This window comes from Magnolia sinica, chromosome 13 (assembly GCF_029962835.1).
Source record: "Magnolia sinica isolate HGM2019 chromosome 13, MsV1, whole genome shotgun sequence".
Taxonomy (NCBI): Eukaryota; Viridiplantae; Streptophyta; class Magnoliopsida; order Magnoliales; family Magnoliaceae; genus Magnolia; species Magnolia sinica.
This window is the reverse complement of record NC_080585.1, coordinates 22,062,462-22,084,828: the sequence shown is the minus strand read 5'-3', so window position 1 is coordinate 22,084,828 and position 22,367 is coordinate 22,062,462. Positions and strand designations below refer to the sequence as shown.

The 22,367-nt window shown below is 40.8% G+C and overlaps 1 protein-coding gene across 1 annotated transcript in view; it reads right to left on the bottom strand.

Moving 5' to 3' along the window:
* The window catches only part of LOC131223212 (ABC transporter C family member 3-like), a 44,507-nt gene extending 42,202 nt beyond the window's left edge, over positions 1–2,305 (bottom strand). The window contains exon 1 of the mRNA XM_058218531.1: positions 857–2,305. Coding sequence (XP_058074514.1) covers positions 857–2,236 — 1,380 coding nt within the window. The 5' untranslated portion in view covers positions 2,237–2,305. The remainder of the gene's footprint in view (positions 1–856) is intronic.
* Positions 2,306–22,367: the final 20,062 nt, after the last annotated feature.

The following is a 22,367-nucleotide window of genomic DNA, read 5'->3' as shown; positions in this document are numbered from 1 at the left end:
ATTCACTCAATGATACAACATGTATGCAAATGGAAACTGAACTTAGCAATTCACCATGATATCAAGAGAAAACACAAATATCAGGTTAATTTCAAACTATATTAACAATTTCTAACATATATTAGCAATTAAAAATTAAAAAAATAAACCCCATACGGCCACACCTTACCGGGCGAGCAGAAGAGGGACGACCGGCAGCTGCGTGCAGGGCAGGGCGATGACGGACGACGGGACGAGTGGCAGGGACGAGCTCCGTCACCGGACAGGGGCACCGGATAGGCCACAGGGACGAGCGGCACCGCCAGATAGGGGATAGGGGCGAGTGAGAGAGAGAGAGCGAAGAAGAGGGACCGCCGGCCGGGCGTTGGGAGAGGGAGAGGAGAGAGAGAGAGAGTTTTTTTCGAACCAAGCACCGCCGGACAGGGGATAGGGGCGACTGGCGAGTGAGAGAGAGAGAGAGAGAGGGAAGAAGAGGGACGGCCGGACGGGCGCTGGCCGCTGGGAGAGGGAGAGGAGAGAGAGAGAGAGAGAGAGAGAGAGATTTTTTTTAACGCTGGCTGGGAGGGAAGGGTTTAGGGCGCTGCTTGAAAAGGACGGGTGGGGCCGTGGGGCGGTGGGGGTAGGGTTTGGGCGCTGTGGAAAATGACGGGCGGGTAGGGCTTTTTTTTTCTTCGGGCGGAGTTTTATACACAGGTACCGAGTCGAGTACCGAGTCGAGTACTTCTAGACTCGTAATCTAAACGAGTCGTGGAAACCCCGTTCGTACTCGGCTCTAACTCAGACGAGTCGAGTATTCCGAGTCGAGTCGGGCGAGTACTCGAGCCTTAGTCTGCTCGTGTACAGCTCTAGTTGCAACAAAGGCCGCGATCGAAGCCAGCCCAAGATTCTTGTACAAGATCAGCAAAGCCAGTATAACTTGCACGGGAATCGTCCATAGTTCATGCATACACCAACTGAAATCCCCCACCCTCTCCGCATCGATGCTCATGAAATTTATGATCTCTCCACTGGTATGGCCCTGCCTTGACTGGCTTGACAGTGACAGGCCCTTTTTATAAATCTTTGCGACCAAAGCTGCTCGGCCCCGGATTCCAGCCTGCTGCAGCTTAAAGAACCAACCCCGCTGCGAAAGGCATTCGATAATCTTCGCAATGAAGAATGTGGAAACCAAAAAATACCCTTCATTCGCAAATTCACTATGGCCATTGAGGTATTGAACAAAGGCATCGATAAGGTATGGACCCACATAAGAAGAAACTGAGTATAGGAGCGCAAACAAAGCTGTCCACAGCACTTCTTTCCAAACAGTGAAGAACAATGCTTTCACCAATTTTAGTGTTCCTACTCCATTACTACTATCTTCTTCTAGCTTATTTTTGAAAACAGGGAAGACCCCATTAACGCTATCGTCATCAGCAAGCTGAGGAACATCATCGATGTCTAATGTCTTCTTATAACCGACTTTAAGCAACGGACTCATCCAAGAGAAAGTAAGAAGACTAAACAGACTAGCATTTGCATATGGAGTTACATTATCCTTCTTACTCTTCTTGCGAGACCCACCAACGGTATTCCCATTCAAAAGAGGCTCTTCAAGAAGGCGCGCCTCTTCTTCTCTGTTCTTCTTTCCGAATAATCCAGCGTAACAAAGGGACAAACCGACCAGAACCGACCCAAAATCCAAAACCCACATATGTGTGGGCAGAATTCCGGGTTTCTGATAGTAAACCAGGTCCAGAACGACGAAAGAACAACACATGAAGAAGTAGAATAACCACCAAATCCTCAGAACGATTGGGAATTTCTCCTCTTCTGAACTGCGGAACTTGAAATGCAAGTAGGCTGAGCTCATGAACCAGGCAAGAGTTCTAAGAGTCAAATCCAATTGGGTGGAGAGATTTTCATCAGACCAACCATATTGATACCAAACAAAGTAGTTGAGAATGCAAAGAACGAGATGAAACAGAGACAGACCCAAAGAAGAGAAAAGGGCGGGTTTGTAATATAAAAAGCTACCGTCTTTCAACCTCTCTTTTGAATGTCCATGGCCACCCATGTTACATCCCTTAAAGACCCATGTCATGGATAGAAGAAGAATGAAAGCAAGATGGGTGGAGGCTGAAAAGCCATGTAGAAAGATGGGATTTTGGAGAAAAGCTATGGCTTTATGCATGTAGGGAGATGGGTGTGAGAAGAGCATGAATATGCCATCGTTTCGAGCATTGAAAGTAGCCATTGATGTGGGTTTTCTCTGAGATGGGTGGCCTTGGATTTAAATATTGGAGTGAAGATGGAAACTATGTATATAAGAGGACAGAAAGTCAAAGGCAAGCAGGATAACGTGGTGCTAAAGGGAGAGAAGGGAAGGAGAAGAAAAAGGGTGCAGTGAAATAAAGGGAATAGAGAGGGAGGTGGCGCCTTTACGAGAAGGGTGGGATACGCATGAATGAGAGTGATACGGAGATTGAGAGTTTGTCGTTTACGGGCCTGATTACATGCGTAGAAAGAAAGGCCCGATTTTGACAGCATAGAGGTGGGCCCCAGGGAGAAAGAATGACACTGTGGTGTGGTCCACCTGATATTTTTATCTGCTTTATTTTTGGGACCATCCTCTAAAATAAGCTGACAAAATGTATGGACGGCGAGGATATACAAGGCATACATCGTGGTGGGGCCCACGGTCAGGTTCCCTCCCACATCCCTGGTTTTGCGTCGCAGCCAAGTCGCGTTCTCTTCCGAATTTTCATATCCGCCCATTTCTTCGGACTCCAGTTTCGTGTAACCCCTTGTCCATGTCCCAAAGCTGTGTGGGGCCCACCGAGATGTCCGTGTTAACATCTACTCTGCCCATAAGTTACTACTGCTCAAATTAGTACGTAAGCCCAAAAATAAGGTAGATACAAAATTCAAGTGGGACACACCACATGAAATCCTCTACAGCACCTATTTTAGGCAGCAATTGCAACACCCAAGTTTGTGAGGCCCACCATGTATGTAAAATCCACTCCGTCCATCAGATTTTATTCTCAATTCTTGGACATAAAAAAATTAAAAAAAAATAAATAAATGTAAAAAAAAAAAAAAATCAGCTCTATACATAACTCATAAGGGTCACACCACAGGGAACAATGAGAATTGGATGTGTGGGGTCCACCATGGAGTTTATCTTTAATCAAACCCGTTAATCAAGGTGTAACTCACCAGGTTGAAGTCAAAATACGAGCCAGGCTGACAGAGAAATAGGCGGGCAACACCATGCGAACTTGGGAGCGGATTAGGTACGCCCCAGCCTCACCCAAGATTGTGGGACCATTACCAATGGCCCACCTTGATGTAGTTATTCTATATCCACTCCGTCCATACGTTTTTCCAGATCACTTTAGGGAACCTGCCCCAAAGTGAAGGAGATCCAAACCTCAAGTAGACCATATTACAAGAAAAAATGGTGATTGAACACCCTATTATTAAAAACTTTTTTAAGGCCCAATGTTTCCTATCGTATCATCCATGTCCACCTGAGAATTGGCTCATACTTTTAAATGGTTTAAAAAAATAGATTGACATTATAGATATAAAATACATCCATCAAAACGGGGCCTACACGGTAAGAGTTGTACGGTCTTTGGCTAGGTGATGGCTGCACCGAATCAGCAACCCTAATCTCGGAAATCTTACGGCCGGTTTGATTATCCAAATTCACTTTAAATAACCAATTATTACAATTTCAACTTGTTTGAAAGTAGGTGAGTATTTATTCTTCAAAAAAGGGTCTTAAATGATGTGCTTAAATTTTTGGACCCCACCATGATGTATATCATGTATCCGCCTCGTCCATCCATTTTATCGCTATTTTATCGAAACATTTTAAGGCATAAGCAGAAAAATTAGGTAGATCCAACATTCAAGTCACCCATGCTAAAGTAAACAATACCCCAAGAAGTTTTCAACGGTGGGTGCTCGATTCACTTTTTCTTGGAGTGTGGTCCACTTGAGCTTTGAATCTGCTTCATTTTTTGGATCATATCCTAAATTTAGTTGGTATAACGGATGAATGGTGCAGATAATCTACCTACATAACAGTGGGCTCCACATATATTTCACAACATCCTTCGTTTTAGCATTGAAAAAAGTAAGAATCGAACCGTCGGCAGTCATCATTTGGATTTCACGCGTTTGAAAAATTGGCAAAAAGTGAGAAATTGCAATTCCGCAATGGCCAGAGTGGGAACGGACTGGCTACTACCCCTGACACCAGCCATTGGCTGGTGCACGGTGATCTGTGGGGCCCACTATGATGTATGTGTGTCATCCATGCCGTCCATCTATTTTTATATATCATTTTATAATATGAGAAAAAAATGAAGTATATCTCAATATCAAGTGGATCACATTACAGGAATCAGTGTTGAATGAATTTTGACCATTAAAAACGTATTGGGGGCTATTAGAGTTTTGGATCAAGCTGATATTTATTGTTTCCCTTCATCTGTCTTTATGACCAAATCAACAGATTGGATTTCCAATAAACCGTACAGTAGGCCTCAAGGAGGATTTTCACGGTCAATATTCATTCATTATTTTTTTCCTGTGGTGTGGCACACCTAAGACTTATATCCCTATCATTTTTTGTATCAAGCCTTAAAATGATACGTGAAAATGGATGAAACACGTACATCTGGAGCCCACAGAGCACCGACCATCAGCCACGGGGCTGGTGGCAGGGGAAGTAGTCAATACGCCTCCGGTCAGAGTGACGACTGACACGTTTACGTTACCAAGCTCCGTCGACCCGCCATGATGTGTGAGAAAAATTCACCTGTCCATTTGTTTCCAAGCTATCTTACATGATCTTAAAGATGAGCAAAAACAGTCGGAAACTGACCCTGTGGCCACCATGATGTTTATATGCTATCTAGACTGTTCATATGAGGCCATTCTAACTAGGATGAGTGGGATGGATGGCACTCACACATTACGGTGGGCCGTACACATGCCTGACAAATCTATTAGTTGGCATACCGAGCGATCAGGAAAAGGAGAATGTTTACAGTATATCAATTACCATGCCTGCTGTATGGGCCCACCTGTGATACATGTGTACAATCCAAACCGTCAATCTTGAAGGACTTCTCATATTCATCGTAGAACTGACATCTTGGTGGGTCCACATAGCTCGAATGTATAGAGATAACCACACGTTCATACCTATTTGATCAGTTACCCTAGATTCAGTATAAACTGGGCCATGCGCTTGCCAAATCTCTACCGTGGACGTGTAGTGATGAAGCTCATCACCCCACGCAAAGATAATGCTCCAAAATAGATGACCATCCTTATTCAGAAAGTATGTGTCTGCAAATTAGAGGTTAATATCGTTCAACCAAACTGAAATTGATGTTACCAACTACAACATTACCCCACCACGATTGGCTGATGTACCGCAAATCAGAGGACCACTCTCCCTTCCGTCCTGTCTGCGAGACGTGAAGCAAATCTTGCCCGGAACGCCGATATTTCCCAGCGAATCCCCGGACTATGTAACGTGAATTCGCCCCTGCTATCTGCACGCCGCCCTTCTATTAGTCAAACGCGCGAAATGATAATTATTACTATTTTACAGTGATTTCACCCAACCTGCAAAAACAAACACGCCCTTGGAGTAGTTTATCATTGCCACGTTAGCATGTCCTAACTGAGTTACCGGATAAGATGCAGATTGCCTATGGACGCAATAATATTTTTGTTATATTTACACTGTCCATTTATTTTTTTAGCTTATGGTGAGCCATGAGACTAAAAATGAGAAAGATAAAACTCTAAGGTGAATCATACAACACGATGATTAAACACAAACTGTTAAAAACTTATGTGGACCACAAAAGTTTTGGATCAAGATGATACTTGTACTTTCCTTCATCCAGGTCTCTGTCACACAAGTTACAGGTTTAGATGATAAATAAACATTACAATGAACCTAACTTTGAAAGTTTTTAATGGTGGACGTTCAATTACTAGTGTTTTCTTGCGAAGTGGTCTATCGATCAATCTCATTTTTAGGTTTATGCCCTAAAATAATGATCTAAAATGAATGGACGGCATAGATAAAATACATAATCATTGCGGAGCCCACGGCGTACTGTCCTGTAGCGACACCATTAACCTTGATACTGTGTTGATGTCACCAAGTTGGGTTGGCCCACCGTGATGTATATATTTTCTACCCCTTCAGTCTGTCCATTTGACTATAAGGAGCTGAAGTGGACCGCAACCCTGGTAGTCGTGGGAGTAGGAAGCTGATTGCGTCCGACCTCCATAAGATGTCTAACCAGCACTCCTATGAGTCCCACCATGATATAACTATTCATCCAACCCATCCATTTATTTTCTCATCTAATTTTAAGGTATGAGATCAAAAATAAGGCAGATCCAATCTTAAGTAGACCACACCAAATAATGAGCTTAGGTTACATTAAATGCAAAAATCGTATTTGGTGGGCTCCCCTTGAGTTTTGAATATGACTCAAATTTGAGCTCATTTTTTAAACTGATCTAAGAAAATAAATGAACGGTGTGGATAAATAAGCACATCACGGTGGGCCCCACAAGAGTGGGGGTTGGACGGCTTATTGTACTAGCAAAGGTCAGACGCAATCGGCTTCAGTGGGCATAATGATTCCCCTTGTTGAAACCTTTGCCTGACCTATTATTATATTTATTTACCATTGATAAAGTTTTTTTTAAAAAAAAAATAATAAATAAATAAATGACAGAAAAAATAATAAATAATACCTCGTGATAGACTCATGAAACCTGGTGACCTCGACACACCAGCCAAACTGCTTTCCATTACAGAGCTGCATTAAATAGGAATGGGCATGACAGGTTGAGGAGCAAAAGTCACTGCTATGTGAGCACCAACAATTTGTATATATGTATCAATGCTGTCCATTCGCTTTGAAAGATTATTTTAAGGCATGAGATGAAAATTGAGATAAATTTAAAGCTAAAGTAGATTTTATTGAATTTTTTTAAAGGTTAACTGTAACTCGTATTTAAGATTTAACCGGTACATGAGTTAACACAAACATGAAAGAAAGATACACAAGTGATCAAAATTTTATATGACCATGACCTTTAAAAGCTTTTAATGGTAAGCATTCAAACTCCTGCTTTTTATGGCAGGGTCCACTCGAGCTTTAGATCTGACTCATTCTTTAGATCATGTCTTAAATTGATTTGGATCTAACTCATTCTTTAGATCATACTTTAAATTGGTCTCTCCAAATGGATGAACAGTGTGGACATAACCCATATATTATAATGGGGTCATAGAACTTGGTGACGTCTCTTAAGTAAGTGAGCGACTTTATTCAACCTGTTGGAAGTAGAGGTGGGTACCGGACAACTTGATCCGGCTAACTCGACTCATCCAACTCGTTCCAATTCAACTCAATTCAAACCGAATGGGTGAGTCAATTTGAACCGAGTAGGCTTCACACAATCCGAACTCAAACCGAGTCGAGTTCATGTTATCTAGTAGCTTGACCCGACTCGACCCGAAACTTAATCCGGTTAGACCCGACTCCATCCAAAACCCAACTCTCTAACCCTACCCGCCCCACCCCACTCCGATCGGATCCCAAAATCTCTCTCTCCCTCCCTCATCCTCCTCATCTTCCAAGTCCGACAACCACCCACCACCTTCACCCTCCTCCTCTTCTCTCTCCTCTCCACTCTCTTAGTCTCTCCCTCTCTTGTCTCTCTCCTCTCCACTCTCTTAATCTCTCCTTCCCTCATCTGTCGATCTGACTTGGAGCCAACTCGACCCAACTTGGTACTTCTGATCGAATCAGACTTGGTCCGAATTAGTCTAGGCTAGATTGAACTCGAATCAGGCATGCTGGACTCGGTATTGAGTTGAATCGAGTTCAGGTCAAACCTATTTCAAAACCGAATCAAGTCGAGTCAGCCCTAACTCGGTCCAACTTGACTCGATGCCCAACTCTAGTTGAAAGCGAATTGGGTGGTGTACCACACACAGCCATATAGCTTGTGTATTGACATCAACTGGTTGTGAGTCCCATCATGAGGTATGTGTTATATCCAAACCGTCTATACATTTTTCGAGCGGTTAGTAAGGCTTGAGACTAAAACTAAGACATATCTAACGATGAAGTGGAGCAAACTGCAAAAAGCAAGGGGGGATTAAAAGTCTGCCATTGAAACCCTTTTGGGGGTCACAGAAGTTTTAGATCAATATGAAATTTATTTTTCCTCTTCATCCAGGTTTCCGTGACTTTATGAATAGAGTGGATGGAAAACAAACGTTATGGTAGGCCCTATGAATTTTTTAACGGTGAAATCATTATCTCCGATGCTATTTGTGGTGTGGTCCATTTGATCTTTAGATATGATTTATTTTTTGTATAATGCTCTAAAATGATCTCGAGAAACGTATAAACGGTGTGGATATAATAAATACATCAACGTGGGACCCATATAACTTTGATCTCCTTTGAACCGTTCGTACAACTTGGAGCTCGAGTATTGGCTTGGCTCACCACCCAATGCGTGGATCTGCACACATGGGCTTTGGATCTGTCTGTTTTTTGGCTGTGGTCTTGAAAAACTGATAGGAGTGGTCATGTCACGTGGGCCCCACACATCTTACTACTACAGGAACTTCGTGTGACCGAGGGCATAGGCAATCGGCTTCCTGATGAGACGATATCGGCAATCGAGCGTCCCATGCCATTGGAATATTGCTTCCCAACCTACTCAGTCACTGAGAAATTGAACATGTGGCATATAAGAACCTCAATCTCAACTATTCAATTTATGTGTCCTATCTCAGATGTATCATAAACAAAAATTGCATTTATCCGATCATTAAATGATGAGGTTGGTGAACATTTTAATTTAACGGTTGATATGAAACTAATTCCTCGTTCCCATTTAAATAAAAAGGGTCCATCAATCAGAGGTTAGTATCAACTAATCTGACTTTCGGATCGTAATCTGGCTATAGTTGTTTACACTATTTAAGCCGTTTCATTTGATTTATCTATGCCATGTGTACAATTTCCCTGTACTCACCTGCGTATTAAGCATCATACACTACGCTGCCAGAGGATCGCGTACTTTCGCTGAAACGTGGGAAACGGATTGGCTAGTCGCCTACTCCCCTGCCATCAGCCAATGGCTGATGGTCGGTGCCCTGTGGGCCCCACCATAATGTATGTGTTTCATCCATATCGTCCATATATTTTTTTTTAGATCATTTAATGGTATGAGACAAAAACTGAGGTATATCCAAATTTCAAGTAGACCACATTACATGAAACAGTGTTGAATGAGAGTTGACTATTAAAAACTTTTTAGAGGCCATAAAAGTTTTGGATCAAGCCAATCTTTGTTTTTTCCCTTCATCTGGGTCCGTATGACCTAATCAACAGATTGAATGTCAAATAAACAGTACAGTGGGCTTTAGGAGGATTTTAATGGTGGATATCCAATAGCTATTGTTTTCCTGTGGTGTAGTCCACCTGAGATTTTTATCCCTCTCATTTTTTTGGATCAAGCCTAAAATAATTTATAAAAATAGATGAACAAAATGGATGAAATACATACATCATGATGAGTCCACGGAGAGCACTGACACCAGCCACCAGGCTAGTTCCAGGGGGAGTAGCCAATCCGTTTGGTGGAAAATGGGAGCCTATTAGGTGCGGCCCTAGGCTCACACAAGACGGTGCAGCCCTTACCGTGGGCCCACCTTGATATCTGTATTCTATATCCACACCGTCCATCCTTTTTTCCAGATCAGAAAATGATTCAAAAACCAAGCAGATTCAAATCTCAGGTGGACCCTGGTGATTGAATGCCTCACCGATAAAAACTTCCTAGGGTTCACAGTAATGTTTTATTAATGTTTATTTATAAAAAAAAAAAAAAAACAAATATCAGCTTTATACAAAACTGTTTCCTATGGCATGGTCCATCTTAGATTTGGATCTGGTTTCATTTTTGAGACTATACCTTAGCGTAATCTGGAAAAACGGATGGACGGTGTGGATATAGAATAAATACATCATTGTGGGCCCCACGGTAAGTACGCACTGTCTTGGGTGAGGCCGGGGCTGTACGTAATCCGCTCCCTGTGGAAAATACGACGAAAGGGATTGCCTGTCACCACGGGCACAGTAATAGACTAATATCCCTGCACCCGAGGCTTTGTGGGATCCAAAGATATGTCATTGATAAATCTACTCCGTTCATCTGTTTTGAAAGACTACATTAGTAGAGGATCCTAAAAATCAGTCATATCAAAAACTGAATGGACCACAACAAACGAAACAGTTTGAACGGAAGCTTCCACCGTTGAAACATTCCTGGAGCTAAACATGATGTTTATATGCAATCCAAACCATTCATATGGTTATTAGAACCAAGATAAACTGTAGGCGAAAATATTGTCCAGATACAAAACTTATTTCACCCCAGGAGTTCAATCCCCACTGTTTCTTGTGGTATGGTCCACATGAATTTTGGATCTGCCTGATTTTTAAATTTCTGTTCTACTGTGTCCTTACAAAACAGATGGACGGAGTGGATTTGTCACAGACATCCTTCTAGACCCCACGCAGCCCTGGCACGGGAATATCACTAAGCTGCCTGGGTCAAACTTCAAAAAAATCCGCTTCCAAATACGACGCCTGTGGTGGGCCATCTTGGAGGACTTTTCATGCCATCATTTGCAGTTGATTGACTTGGGTTGGCTTGACTAAAATTTCTTCAGTGTATGCACGGATGATCCAATCATAGATTCGGACCGTGTGATGGTGGGCCTTAATTAGCCCATACCTTAAGTTTACTTTGTTTGGTTATTCTCAACCGTCTGGATCAACCGATCGTTAGCTGATGCATGTAGACCCTCTTATTATTTCATCACCATCCGGTCCCAGGCTCTTGATCGGATGATCCAGACCACCCAATAGACTGATCTTCACCGATCGTTGATCCTTGCCTATGTTTTAATATCGATGGTCCACATACGCGTGATACATAGAATCAGCATGAGAGAGATACTCGGTCCAGGCCACGTGATTCTCCAGTATCAATCATTTAATGCATCCAGATTCGAGAGTAGATTCTGCTGTGGGGAATCACCGTCACAAATCTCGATCGGACGGGAGTTTTTATATCTTGACCTTTTCTTGACTAAAATAAAAATGTTTAAAGAGTATTATAAATTAATAAAAATTTTAAAATTTTGAATGCTGGATTTGTGGAAAGCCTGGGGAAAGAAATAGGTTTCTTGAAAACCTCATTCCATTTATTATGATAGTTTAAAACGTAAGAAGGTGTGGGAATGTGCATTTCCAATCTAATTTAAATTATTTTCTCACTTTTGGATTATTTCTAATCACTTGTTGGACAACCTTTATAAAATAAGCCTTTTATATAGCCATCTATGTCAAGTCCACTATCATGTCTTTAAAAAATCCACTCAGTTCATCATATGAAATCCTTTTGTTGTGCTTCTGTTTAGACAGCACTCTACCACACGTGTAATAATCGATCGAGATACAATTGCATGTTTGTTTGTATGTACCAAGTGTACTAGAGTCATATATAACTCAAATCGAACCAAACGCCTTATAACTCTAGGCACCAAAATAGTTAGATTAATACTAAATCTCTGAAGATTGGCTTGATTACCCCACCATCAGGTGATTTGTAAAGAAATGGTTAGCTCTTCGGCTGAGTTATTTTGCCATGAAAACAAGAATATTTTGTTACCACAGTGATGGCTTGTAGCATTAATCAACAAATTAACTCAAGTAAGTAAGAAATTAAATACGAAGTGTTGATTTTATTATCTTAAATAAGAAAGTATTACATTTGACAAACAAGTATATAAGGCAGGCAATTATCGACAACAATTCGAGTAAGTGACTAGGGATGGTTGACAATTGTCTAAACTTGAATGGTCAAGAGTCTTGTGGTTTCGCCAATAAGTTGTAGCTTATGAAATCACCAAGGACTTGGGAATTTAGAATTCAATGGTAGGGTTGTGGACAAAGAAATAAACCAATTCCGACTTGCTACAACGATGCACCAGACAAAAGTGAGAAGACTAAATTAAAGCTATGCTAATCAATCTGAACAGGTTACAATATTACACTCGACAGTATTGGAGAGGCTAAACTAGACTAAGTTAAATTAAGATAAGTGTCCATGTGCAACAAAAGTATATGATAAACGATGTTGAGTTGAACAAAAAGTTTGTGTGTTTGAATTTATGAGGGCCAGAAGCTCTTCAGTCTGTGCTTCTTTTAGGAACTTGAATTGTAATAGCCTTGCATATAGTCCTTTAGCTTTGGAGATTGACTAATTGCCAAATAGCAGCATCGGCCTAATATGCTTTTAATTCAAGATGAGGCCAGCCATCTAGTGTGTTATTGTGTTTGCTTATATTTCTATTTTCATATGGTTTTCTCTACTTAACACACCGTTGACATGTTTTGTATGACCCTGGCCAATCATTTTTAGCCATATGTCACTATATATCACCGCCTTAGCGTTACACTAAGTTATGTGTGCTCTCCTACATATGTGCGGCTTATACCTTCTGGCCATATGTCACGGGAAGGATGATTGCCTCTATGGTTACAATTATATATACATCTCCAGAGCAATAACACTTCTAGCATAATACTCATATTTGGCAGAGGTGTCTTTCAGATCTTTTTGATCTCTCCGCGTTCCGTGGACATCTTTTTTTGGTGTTTCATGGACGGATTTCCTGCGAAAGCCTTTCTCTGGAAGTTCCTGCACAAGATTCTGTGTGGGGCTCACTACGATGTTTGTGAGAAAGCCACTCTGTCCATCCGTTTTTCGAGTTCATTTCAGGACATGCGATCAAAAATGGGGATGATCAAAAACTCAAGTGAGCCACACGAGAGGAAATAATGGAAATTTAGTGACCACCGTTGAAACATTTATATGGCTACAAAAGTTTGTATCGGTTTAATTTCTTAGCTTTTTCACTTCATCTCAGTGAAAATGACCTTATAAACGGTTTGGATGGAATATAAACATCAAGGTGGATCCTGGGAAGGTTTCAACGGTAGGAAATCCTTTCCCCACTGTTTCATCTGGTATGGCCCACTTGAGTTTTGGAGCCTAATCATTTTAGGTCTCATGTCCTAAAATGATCTCAAAAACCGGATGGATGGGTTAGATTTCTAAAAAACATCACAATGGGCCCCATCCAGAATCCTTCCGCCGGAACTTCCTGCCAAAGGCTTTCGCAGGAAATCCGCGTCCGTGTTTCATACAGGTGTGTTAAAACGTGGCAGCATCTTATTCATTGGAGCTAACTGTTACAGGTTAAGCTTAAACACACTAATCCTGGTTAGGCTCATCATATGAATAGATTGAATGATTTATACAAGTTACCATGGCCCCACATACAATATGCATGGTTGATTCTTTTTTATTATTTTTATTATTTTTATTTTGTCAGCTTGTTAGCACACCCGACTGTCAGTTGACACTTCAGTGTTAGCCACCCCACTAGGGATCGTACCGAGACCTCAGTTTTGAAAACAAGGTATCTTCCACGCAGTCTACCACTTGAGATATGGATCAGGGTGTGCATCGTAGATTCTAATGATGCGCATTCCCATTCCAGTTGTTCCTTATGGTGTGACTCACCTATACGTTGTATCAGTCTGATTTTTTGTAAAAGGGTGAACTTTAAGGGACACACCTTATGAATGGAGTAGATGGAGGCCCTCCATCATGTTGGACACAACACACCTTACTGTAGTATAAATACGTTTTACCATATTTGTAGAGGAATTGGCCTCTTTCTTTGGAAGATGTATATATACCCTGACCCCACCAGCCTTCTGATGTGGTGCCAGTTAAGGGATGCTTTGCTGTCAAAGATGAACTTAGTCACGTAATAACTCTACCAAACAACTTTCAAACTTGCGTTGTGTGAGCCGCATTTATTCCAATGGCACGTGGCCCATTCAGATCCTATGGCATCGGGTAATTATACAATCGTGAGGCATCATGAATTAGATGCTCCAACGGCACGTGGCCCATTCAGTCCTACATATGCAGCGTGTGTTGGCATCATGAATTAGATGCTCCATCATGGAAGATGTACATGCTCAATACTACTGAACCCCATCATGAAAGATGCAAGTACCATCCAACTCATACAATAATTAAGTTGATCCAACCATCATACGGCCACAGCATGAATTTAGAGGTTTTTGAATAGTTGTACATTATTTTTTATGATAGTGCTCACCTAATGATAGTATATATGGGCCTTTATGGGGTATCCCATGACCATGAAGGGGATTTTATTATGCATGGGTTGGATGCCATATACACAACATGGTTGATCCCCGCCCAAGAACTTAGGCTTGCTTTAGCTGTGGGTTGGGTTCTCTTGAGATCAGGCCAATCCTAGGTTGAACCTCAACCTGGTGTTGAAATATTTGGTTGAATTAAATAGGCTATTAAAATCGAGAATCAAAAAAGAAAATAAAATTTTTGAGAAAGAGAACTTATTGAATTGAGTCGAGGCGTAACTGAGTTACTCGGCTTGAAATCGAATTTGCTCTCCTTGGACAATACAATGATTATAACCCGGTCCCAGCAGTGCACTCACTGTGCACGGGCTCGAACCACTTACAGTTTAATCCGAAAGTGTTGAGTTGATTCAGCGATGAACTCAGTAATCAAAATGCTTAAAACTGAATATCAGCGAGCGTTTTATAAGAGAACGATTTTTTGTATTTTCAAACATAAATCGGAAGTCTTTATATAGACTCCGAAGTGGTGCATAAGCACCCTTTACAAAGGGTTAGGTCCGTTGGGTTTAAACCCAATAGGTGCGACTAATCAAAACGGAAACACCTCTCTGGTTTAAAACGAAAAAGCGCAAGTGCGAGTACACTCTCGCAAATAAAATCCCGCGAGTACCCATATACACAAACCCACGCGAGTACACTCACACCGCACCCGCACCCGCGCCCACGATCAACCCAGCCCAACCCGTCCTGTCTCGTCTCGCACACAGACACGAACACGGACTCAGACACGGACACGAACACGGACTCGGACACGGCACGGCTCGGCTCGGTGCGCATGTGTGGTCAATGACTTATATTAGAGCTATTGGCATAGCCTCCCACAGGACCAAATTCACATGCCCCAGCCTATCTTATATACAAGATATTGTCCTTTGTCAAATCTGATGTGGGACAAAACCCACACCTCAAAAACACCAAAATTTAAAGTGGAGGGAAACCACTGAAAATTTGAAAATTAAATTTTAATATTATTTTAAAACAAAATACAACACCCGGCCCGTGCGCCCAAGTTTCTCTGTTCTCCTTACATGAACAAGACTGAATTCAAAAGATGAAACTGGGCCAAGGGTTAGAAGATCTGGCGACTCGGATCTAAGGGCCAAGAAATCTACACCTACTTTTATTAGTCACATGATGACGTCATGAACTGCATCAAAGCACATGTAATTAAGACCTTCATTTTTTTTTTTTTTTTGTATACATATGCATATCTAAGGGTTATTTAGATTGATGTACTTTTAAGTCAATCATAATCTAGGCATAATGAGTTTCTTGGTTTAGAAATTTAACCTTGATCCATTAATGCAAATGTGGTGTACTCATCATTAATCGCCTTACATAAGATAACCACATATGTTTATCTTGTAACTTGATACATAGTCATGGTATAACACGGTACCAAAATAGATGGTCCATAACTCTCCCTTAGCCAGTGAACATTGTATCTTCTCTCAAGCTTCTAAGGACAACCTCTCCCCAGGGGTTTTTCCACTACCGCATACCTTTTTATCTATGGATCGATCATAAATCTCTTGCTTTCAACCTATTTTTCAAAACCCATCTACGTACCCATTTCACATACATCCTGCAGCTGCCTACACCAGCGCTTGCGTAGCTGGTTGGGCCATTAACAGGATAAAAGTCAGTTCTACCTTTGGTTGGCTGTATATACTGGGAGCAGTTTAGCTGTTACATAGTGAGTGTTACCTTTTTTTTTTTTTGTTAGCTCGTCAGTACACCCATTGTCAGTTCAAGACCTCAGTTGAAATGGGGTATCTTTCACTCAATGTTACCCTAACGGTGTGGGGCTTACCTTGATATTATATATATATATATATATATATATATATATATATATATATATATATATATCCAGGTCGTCATATTAAAATGTGATTCCGAACCTTAAGAATATCCAAATCTCAGGTAGACCATACCTCTAGAAACAGTGATGAATGGCTATTAAAAACTTTTGAGGCCACAAAAGATTTGAATTAATCTGATCTTTTTAATTTCCATTTATTCAGATCATTTTGACATTATCAACAGTTTGGATTGCAAATAAACATTACGAAAATCTTAGGATGGGTCCTTTGGAATTTTTAATGGTAAGACACACAATCACCATTGATTTTTATGCCAAATGAGGGAAAGCGGATTGCGTACCGAGTAACTCAATGCCATAAGCATACTGAGTAAACTATGTGGGGTCCACCGTGATTTATGTATTTTATCCACTCCGTCCATCCACTCTATCGGATAATTTTAGGGCTTGAGCCTAAAAAGGAAGTATATCCAAACCTCAAGTGGTCCACACCAAAGGAAACAATGTGAATTGAACATCTACCATTGAAAATTTCTTAGGGGTCACAGAAGTTTTGGATCAAGCTCATATTTGTGTTTTCCCTTAATCCATGTCTGTGTGACCTTATTAACAGGTAGGATGAGAAATAAACATCACTGTGGGCCCCAAAAAGGTTAAAACGGTGGAAGTTTTATTCCAACCGTTTCCTGTGGTACGATCCACTTGATCTTTGGGTATGCTTAAATGTTGGTCTCAATCCGTAAAATAAGACAGAAAAATGGATGGATGGCAAAGATAGACCAAATACATTCATGGTGGGCCTAACAAAGTTTACTCAGCATGATAAGAGCGTACTGAGTAACTCAGTACGCAATCCATCTCCAAAATGGGGACACTGCCCTCTCATTTTGCCGTTTTGCCACTGTTTCAGCCACTTCATGCACAAGCACCGTGAGGACACATGGAGGAGTCCACCAGAACGGAAGCGGATTGCATGGTGTATCACACACCACCAACTTGGTTGGTGTGTGTACGTGGCTTGCGAGGGGGAGAGTGTCAGGTCCTCGAGCCAGGAATATAGATCAAAGCTAAGCGAGCCCCACAATGATGTATTTATGATATCCACGTTGCCATTCCATTGGCAATATTCATTTCAGAGCATTCCCAAAAAATGAGTCATATTAAAAGCTAAAGTGGACGGCACCAAAAATAGCAGTGGGATGATAAAGCATTACGCTAAAATGAGTTATATTCAAAGCTTAAGTAGACCACACCAAAAATAACATTGGGACAATAATTCCTACCTTAAAATATCGTAGGGCCCACCATGATATTTATCTTTCAGCGCATCTGCTCATGAGGCTGCACGGACTTTAATGAAAGGAAAAAACAAATATCAGGTTGATCTGAAACTTCTGAAAGGTTTCAATGGCAGACGATCCAATCCCCATGCTTTCTGCAGTGTGGTTCACTTGAGATTTGGATCTACCATGCTGAGTACGCTTGAAGATATGAGGGGTCCACAAGATCGTCTCAGCATCGAACACATGCTGCATACGGGCCTATCATAATTAGTGTATATGTTTTATTCACACCGTCCATTCATTTTTTAAGCTCATTTTAGATCATTAAAAAAAATGAGACAGACGTAAATCCGTAGTGGGCCACACCACAATAAACATTAATGATTAAATGCCCACAATTAAAAACTTCTTAGGCACTACGAAAGTTTTTAATGGTAGGCCTCCAATCACCACCGTTTTCCCATGGTGTGGGCCACTTAAGATTTCAATCCACTTCATTCGTGGTCTCATGCCACTTAGATGAACATCACGTGTAAAACATATATACACTTGGGATAAGGTATACCACATGCGGAAATAACTGCATATCAAGGGCACACGCTGCTGCCTGGTTATGATTATATAAGTCTTCATAACTCATGGCCTGCGTTATACTCTTCCATTAGGTTTTTTTCACATTTTAAAAGTTGGAAATGACTTATCATCCTCACACGTGGCACTGATGTGCTGCAATTACAATGGGTCAAAATGTGGTGCCATGGTGGATGGATGACATCTGTCAAATCACTCTGATTAAGCAAATAGTGAGTAGTTCAAACAGAAAATTAGAAAGATAAGCAACTTGATTGATTGATTCCACTTAATAAACTCTCGGGAAAGGATATTAAGAGATAACGAGGGTAGAAAGAGAAATAGTGGTATATAGACATTTATCCATTTATTTTGTCTTTGAGACAATCTAAGCCATATATCGTAATTCGAGGTCATATATACTGTAGAATCAAATGAGTAATTAGACCCATCTACTCTAGCAGTAGATAGGCAAACCACTGGATCTGGACTATTCATCTTCGGCTCTGTAAAAATTACATATCATGTAGACTTTCAAATCTTGAGGGCTGACATTTCCGCATACTATCAATACTAACTTTTGATTAAGATTTTTAGGTTATGCTCCATCCATAGCTGAGTCTAGTTTTTGGACCGTCTAGATTGCTTCATAGCTATGCCATGCGCATAGTTGCAGCGCCTTCATTTTTTAAGGTGCCCAGAGCTTCAAGTCTACTCCTACAATGCATAACAGGTTATGTCCAACTGACGAGTCTGCCACGCCTCAGGTAGATCGGAAGTGGATTGCGTATGGAGTAAACTCTGTGGGGTCCATCATAATTTAAATATTTTATCTACTCCGTCCATCCATTTTAACATACAATTTTAAGGCTTGAGCCCAAAAACAAAGTATATCTAATTCTCAATTGGACCTCACCGTGGGAAACAGTGTGAATTGAAATTATACCGTTGAAACTATCTTGAGGGCCACAGAAGTTTTGAATTAAGCTGATATTTGTATTTTACCTTCATCCATGTTTTCTATGGTGTGGTCCACTTGGGCTTTGGACATACTTATATTTTGCACTTAACTAATAAAATGATCTAAAAAAAACAAATGGATGGCACGGATAACCCACCTACATTCACTGTAGGCCCAACTGAATTTACTCAGTACGATGAAATCATACTAAGTAACCAATCCAATTCCTGGCAGATTTAAATCTCAAGTGGACCACCAAGGACATCGTACATGCGACATACACCGTCTAAAATTAAAATGTCTGACCGGTTTATCTTAATTTGATTAGATAACTGTATTTTTTTGTTTTTTAAGTTAAGCTTGTTAGTACACCCCCACTGTAAGTTCACACTTCACTGTTAGCTACCCCGCTAGGGATTGATACTAAGGCCTCCTTGTTCAAATGAGGCATCTTTCACTCAGTCTATCACTTGAGCCAGGATCAGGGTGTTAACTGTAACTATCCAATCCGTCCATCCGCGTATCATTTTAGAGAATAGGACACAAAATGAATTAAAATATATTGGGCTATCCTTGGATTTTCACAAACATCACGGTGGGTCCCATCACCATACTTCTAATGTCCGACAACCTATCTGAACAAATTCAGTTAGCATTAATTGCGTGCAACCACCTCTCTACTTAATTAAACAAGCTGATCGGGTCCTTACTCTTGCTCCGGTGGTAGACTCTTTACGAGTTTCAACACCTAGTCAGGGGTTCGAGTTTTTTCTCTTCTCGAGCTCGGAGAACGGTTCAAAGGAGATTAAAGTTATGTAGCCCCAACAATGATGTATTTATTATATCCACATCATTTATCTATTTTTAGAGATCATTGTAAAGCATTACATAAAAAATGAATCACATACAAAGCTCAAATGGACTACACCAAAACATAGCAGTGAGGATAATGATTTCCACATAGGGCTCACCTAATCTATTAATGAAAAGGAAAAACAAATTTCATATTCATCCGAAACTTCTATGACCCCAAAAGGGTTTCAATGGTAGACATTCAATCCCCACTTCTTTTTGCAATGTGGTCCAATTGATCTTTACATTTATCTTATTTTTTGGCTCACGCGTCAAGACAAACTCGTCAAATGGATGGACGGTTTAGATATAACACACACCTCATGATGGGACCCACAAAGCTTGCTGACATACTACACCAGCTAAATAGCTGGTGCGTGGTACACCAGCCAATCCGCTTCCCCAATCAGGTGGCTTTATATAGCTCCTTTACCATCAGTGAATCTTTTCCCTCTTATGTTTACGATAAGCAGATATCCTACGCATGCTCCTTGACCAAGGGAAACGGATTGGCTACTCCCCTGTCACCAACCAATGGCTGGTGGTTGGTTCTCTGGGCCCACCATGATGTATGTGTTTCATCCATGCCATTCATCTATTTTTATAGATCATTTTATGGTATGAGACCAAAACTAAGGTATATTCCAATCTCAAGTGGATCACATTACAGAAAATAGTGTTGAATGAACTTCGACCATTAAAAACTTTTTGGGGGCATAAAAGTTTTGGATCAAGCTGATCTTTGTTTTTTCCCTTCATCTGGGTCTGTATGACCTAATCAACAGATTGGATGTCAAACAAACAGTACAGTGGGCCTTAGGAGAATTTTAATGGTGGATATCGAATCACTATTATTTTCCTGTGGTGTGGTCCACCTGAGATTTATACTCCTATTAATTTTAACATTAAGCCTAAAATGATCTTTAAAAATGGATGAATGGAATGGATGAAGCACATACGTCATGGTGAGGCCCACAGAGCACCGATCACCAACCGGGGGGGAGGGGGAGGGAGTAGCGAATCCGTTCACTTGACCAAGCTGCATTTGAGACCATGAGTCACTACCGTTTTTATTTGTGAAGACTAACATTGGAGTCTGGTCTTTTTCCATGAAGTCGTCGCCCCGTGACTGCTTTATATATTGACTAAGGGGTCCTTATTGCTACCTGATGTATACTGGTGTGGTCCATAAGATAATACTATATTCTGAAATATGCTTGATAATGTTGGTTCGATGCTTTCTCAAATTCAATTGCAATTATTGATTTCAAAATGTAGAATTTATTAAAATGCAATTTCCTTCTTCACCATCCGTTTCAAAATGAAATTATCAAAGTACAATCTCCAATTTATTTGATTTGATGTTTTCTAGTGTTTGAATGGTAAAGAAAACTATATACTTCATTAATAAATAAAATTTATTCACATTTATCACAGATTCGAAATAAAAATTATTTAATGAGAAATGAGATTTTCATTCGTTTACATAGAAATGACATTTTCACTTATTATCTAAATTTACCACCACGTTGGTAAGAACTAGGATTGTACACGAACTGAGTTAGCTTGGTTAGCTTGCTCAACTCAACTCGAAAAAGTTCGATTTGACTCGGTTCAAAACTGAGTTCAAGCTGAGTAGAGCTGATTTTTTGAGCTCGAAAGAGTTCGAGCTTGCCCAAGCTTGACTCGGCTCGGATCGAACCCAACTCGAATCGAGCCAGTTCGATGACTTGGTTACTTTGATATTGATGTTGCTCACCAAATGTTTGATGAAATGACTCAATGAAGGGTTGCTGATGACAAGAAAGGTATGTATATGAAACAAGTACCCTTTTTTTCTTCCTTAATTTTTATGTTGCTTATAAGGTATTTGATGAAATACCTCGAAAGCCACTGCTGCTGTTTTACATGTAGTGAGATTTTGAAGGTACAGTCCATGTGTTTATGAAAATGCTGCACAGGCGAACTAGTCTTGATCTTGACTCGAACTCAGCTCGAACTGGCTCGAGCCGTTGACTGAATCGAGCCAAGCTGGCAGGTTAGACTCAAGGACTGAGCCGAGCCGAGCCGAGTTCAAGCTATGCCCAGCTCAACCCGGTTCGACTCGTGTACATCTCTAGTAAGAACCAAGTCTATAAAGCAATGTGGGTGGAACCCATACTATCTATCAATTAAACCACCTTGTTTGTAATCTAAAGCCAAGAGGCATGACTGCCATAGTTGAACCCACCCTATCTACCAATTAAACCACCATGTTTGTAATCTAAAGCCAAGAGGCATGACGGCCCAAAATTTAGGTACCCATGCCATCAGAAAAAGGTTGAGATGGAACACCCACCATTATTTTTGTTTGAGGCCTACTGAGTTGTTTGTAAGCCATCCATCCCATTCAACTCAGGGGAGCCAATTAGTTGTTACCTACCGTGGTGCTCACATTGATTATGTATTGTATATCCACACTGTCTATCTATTTT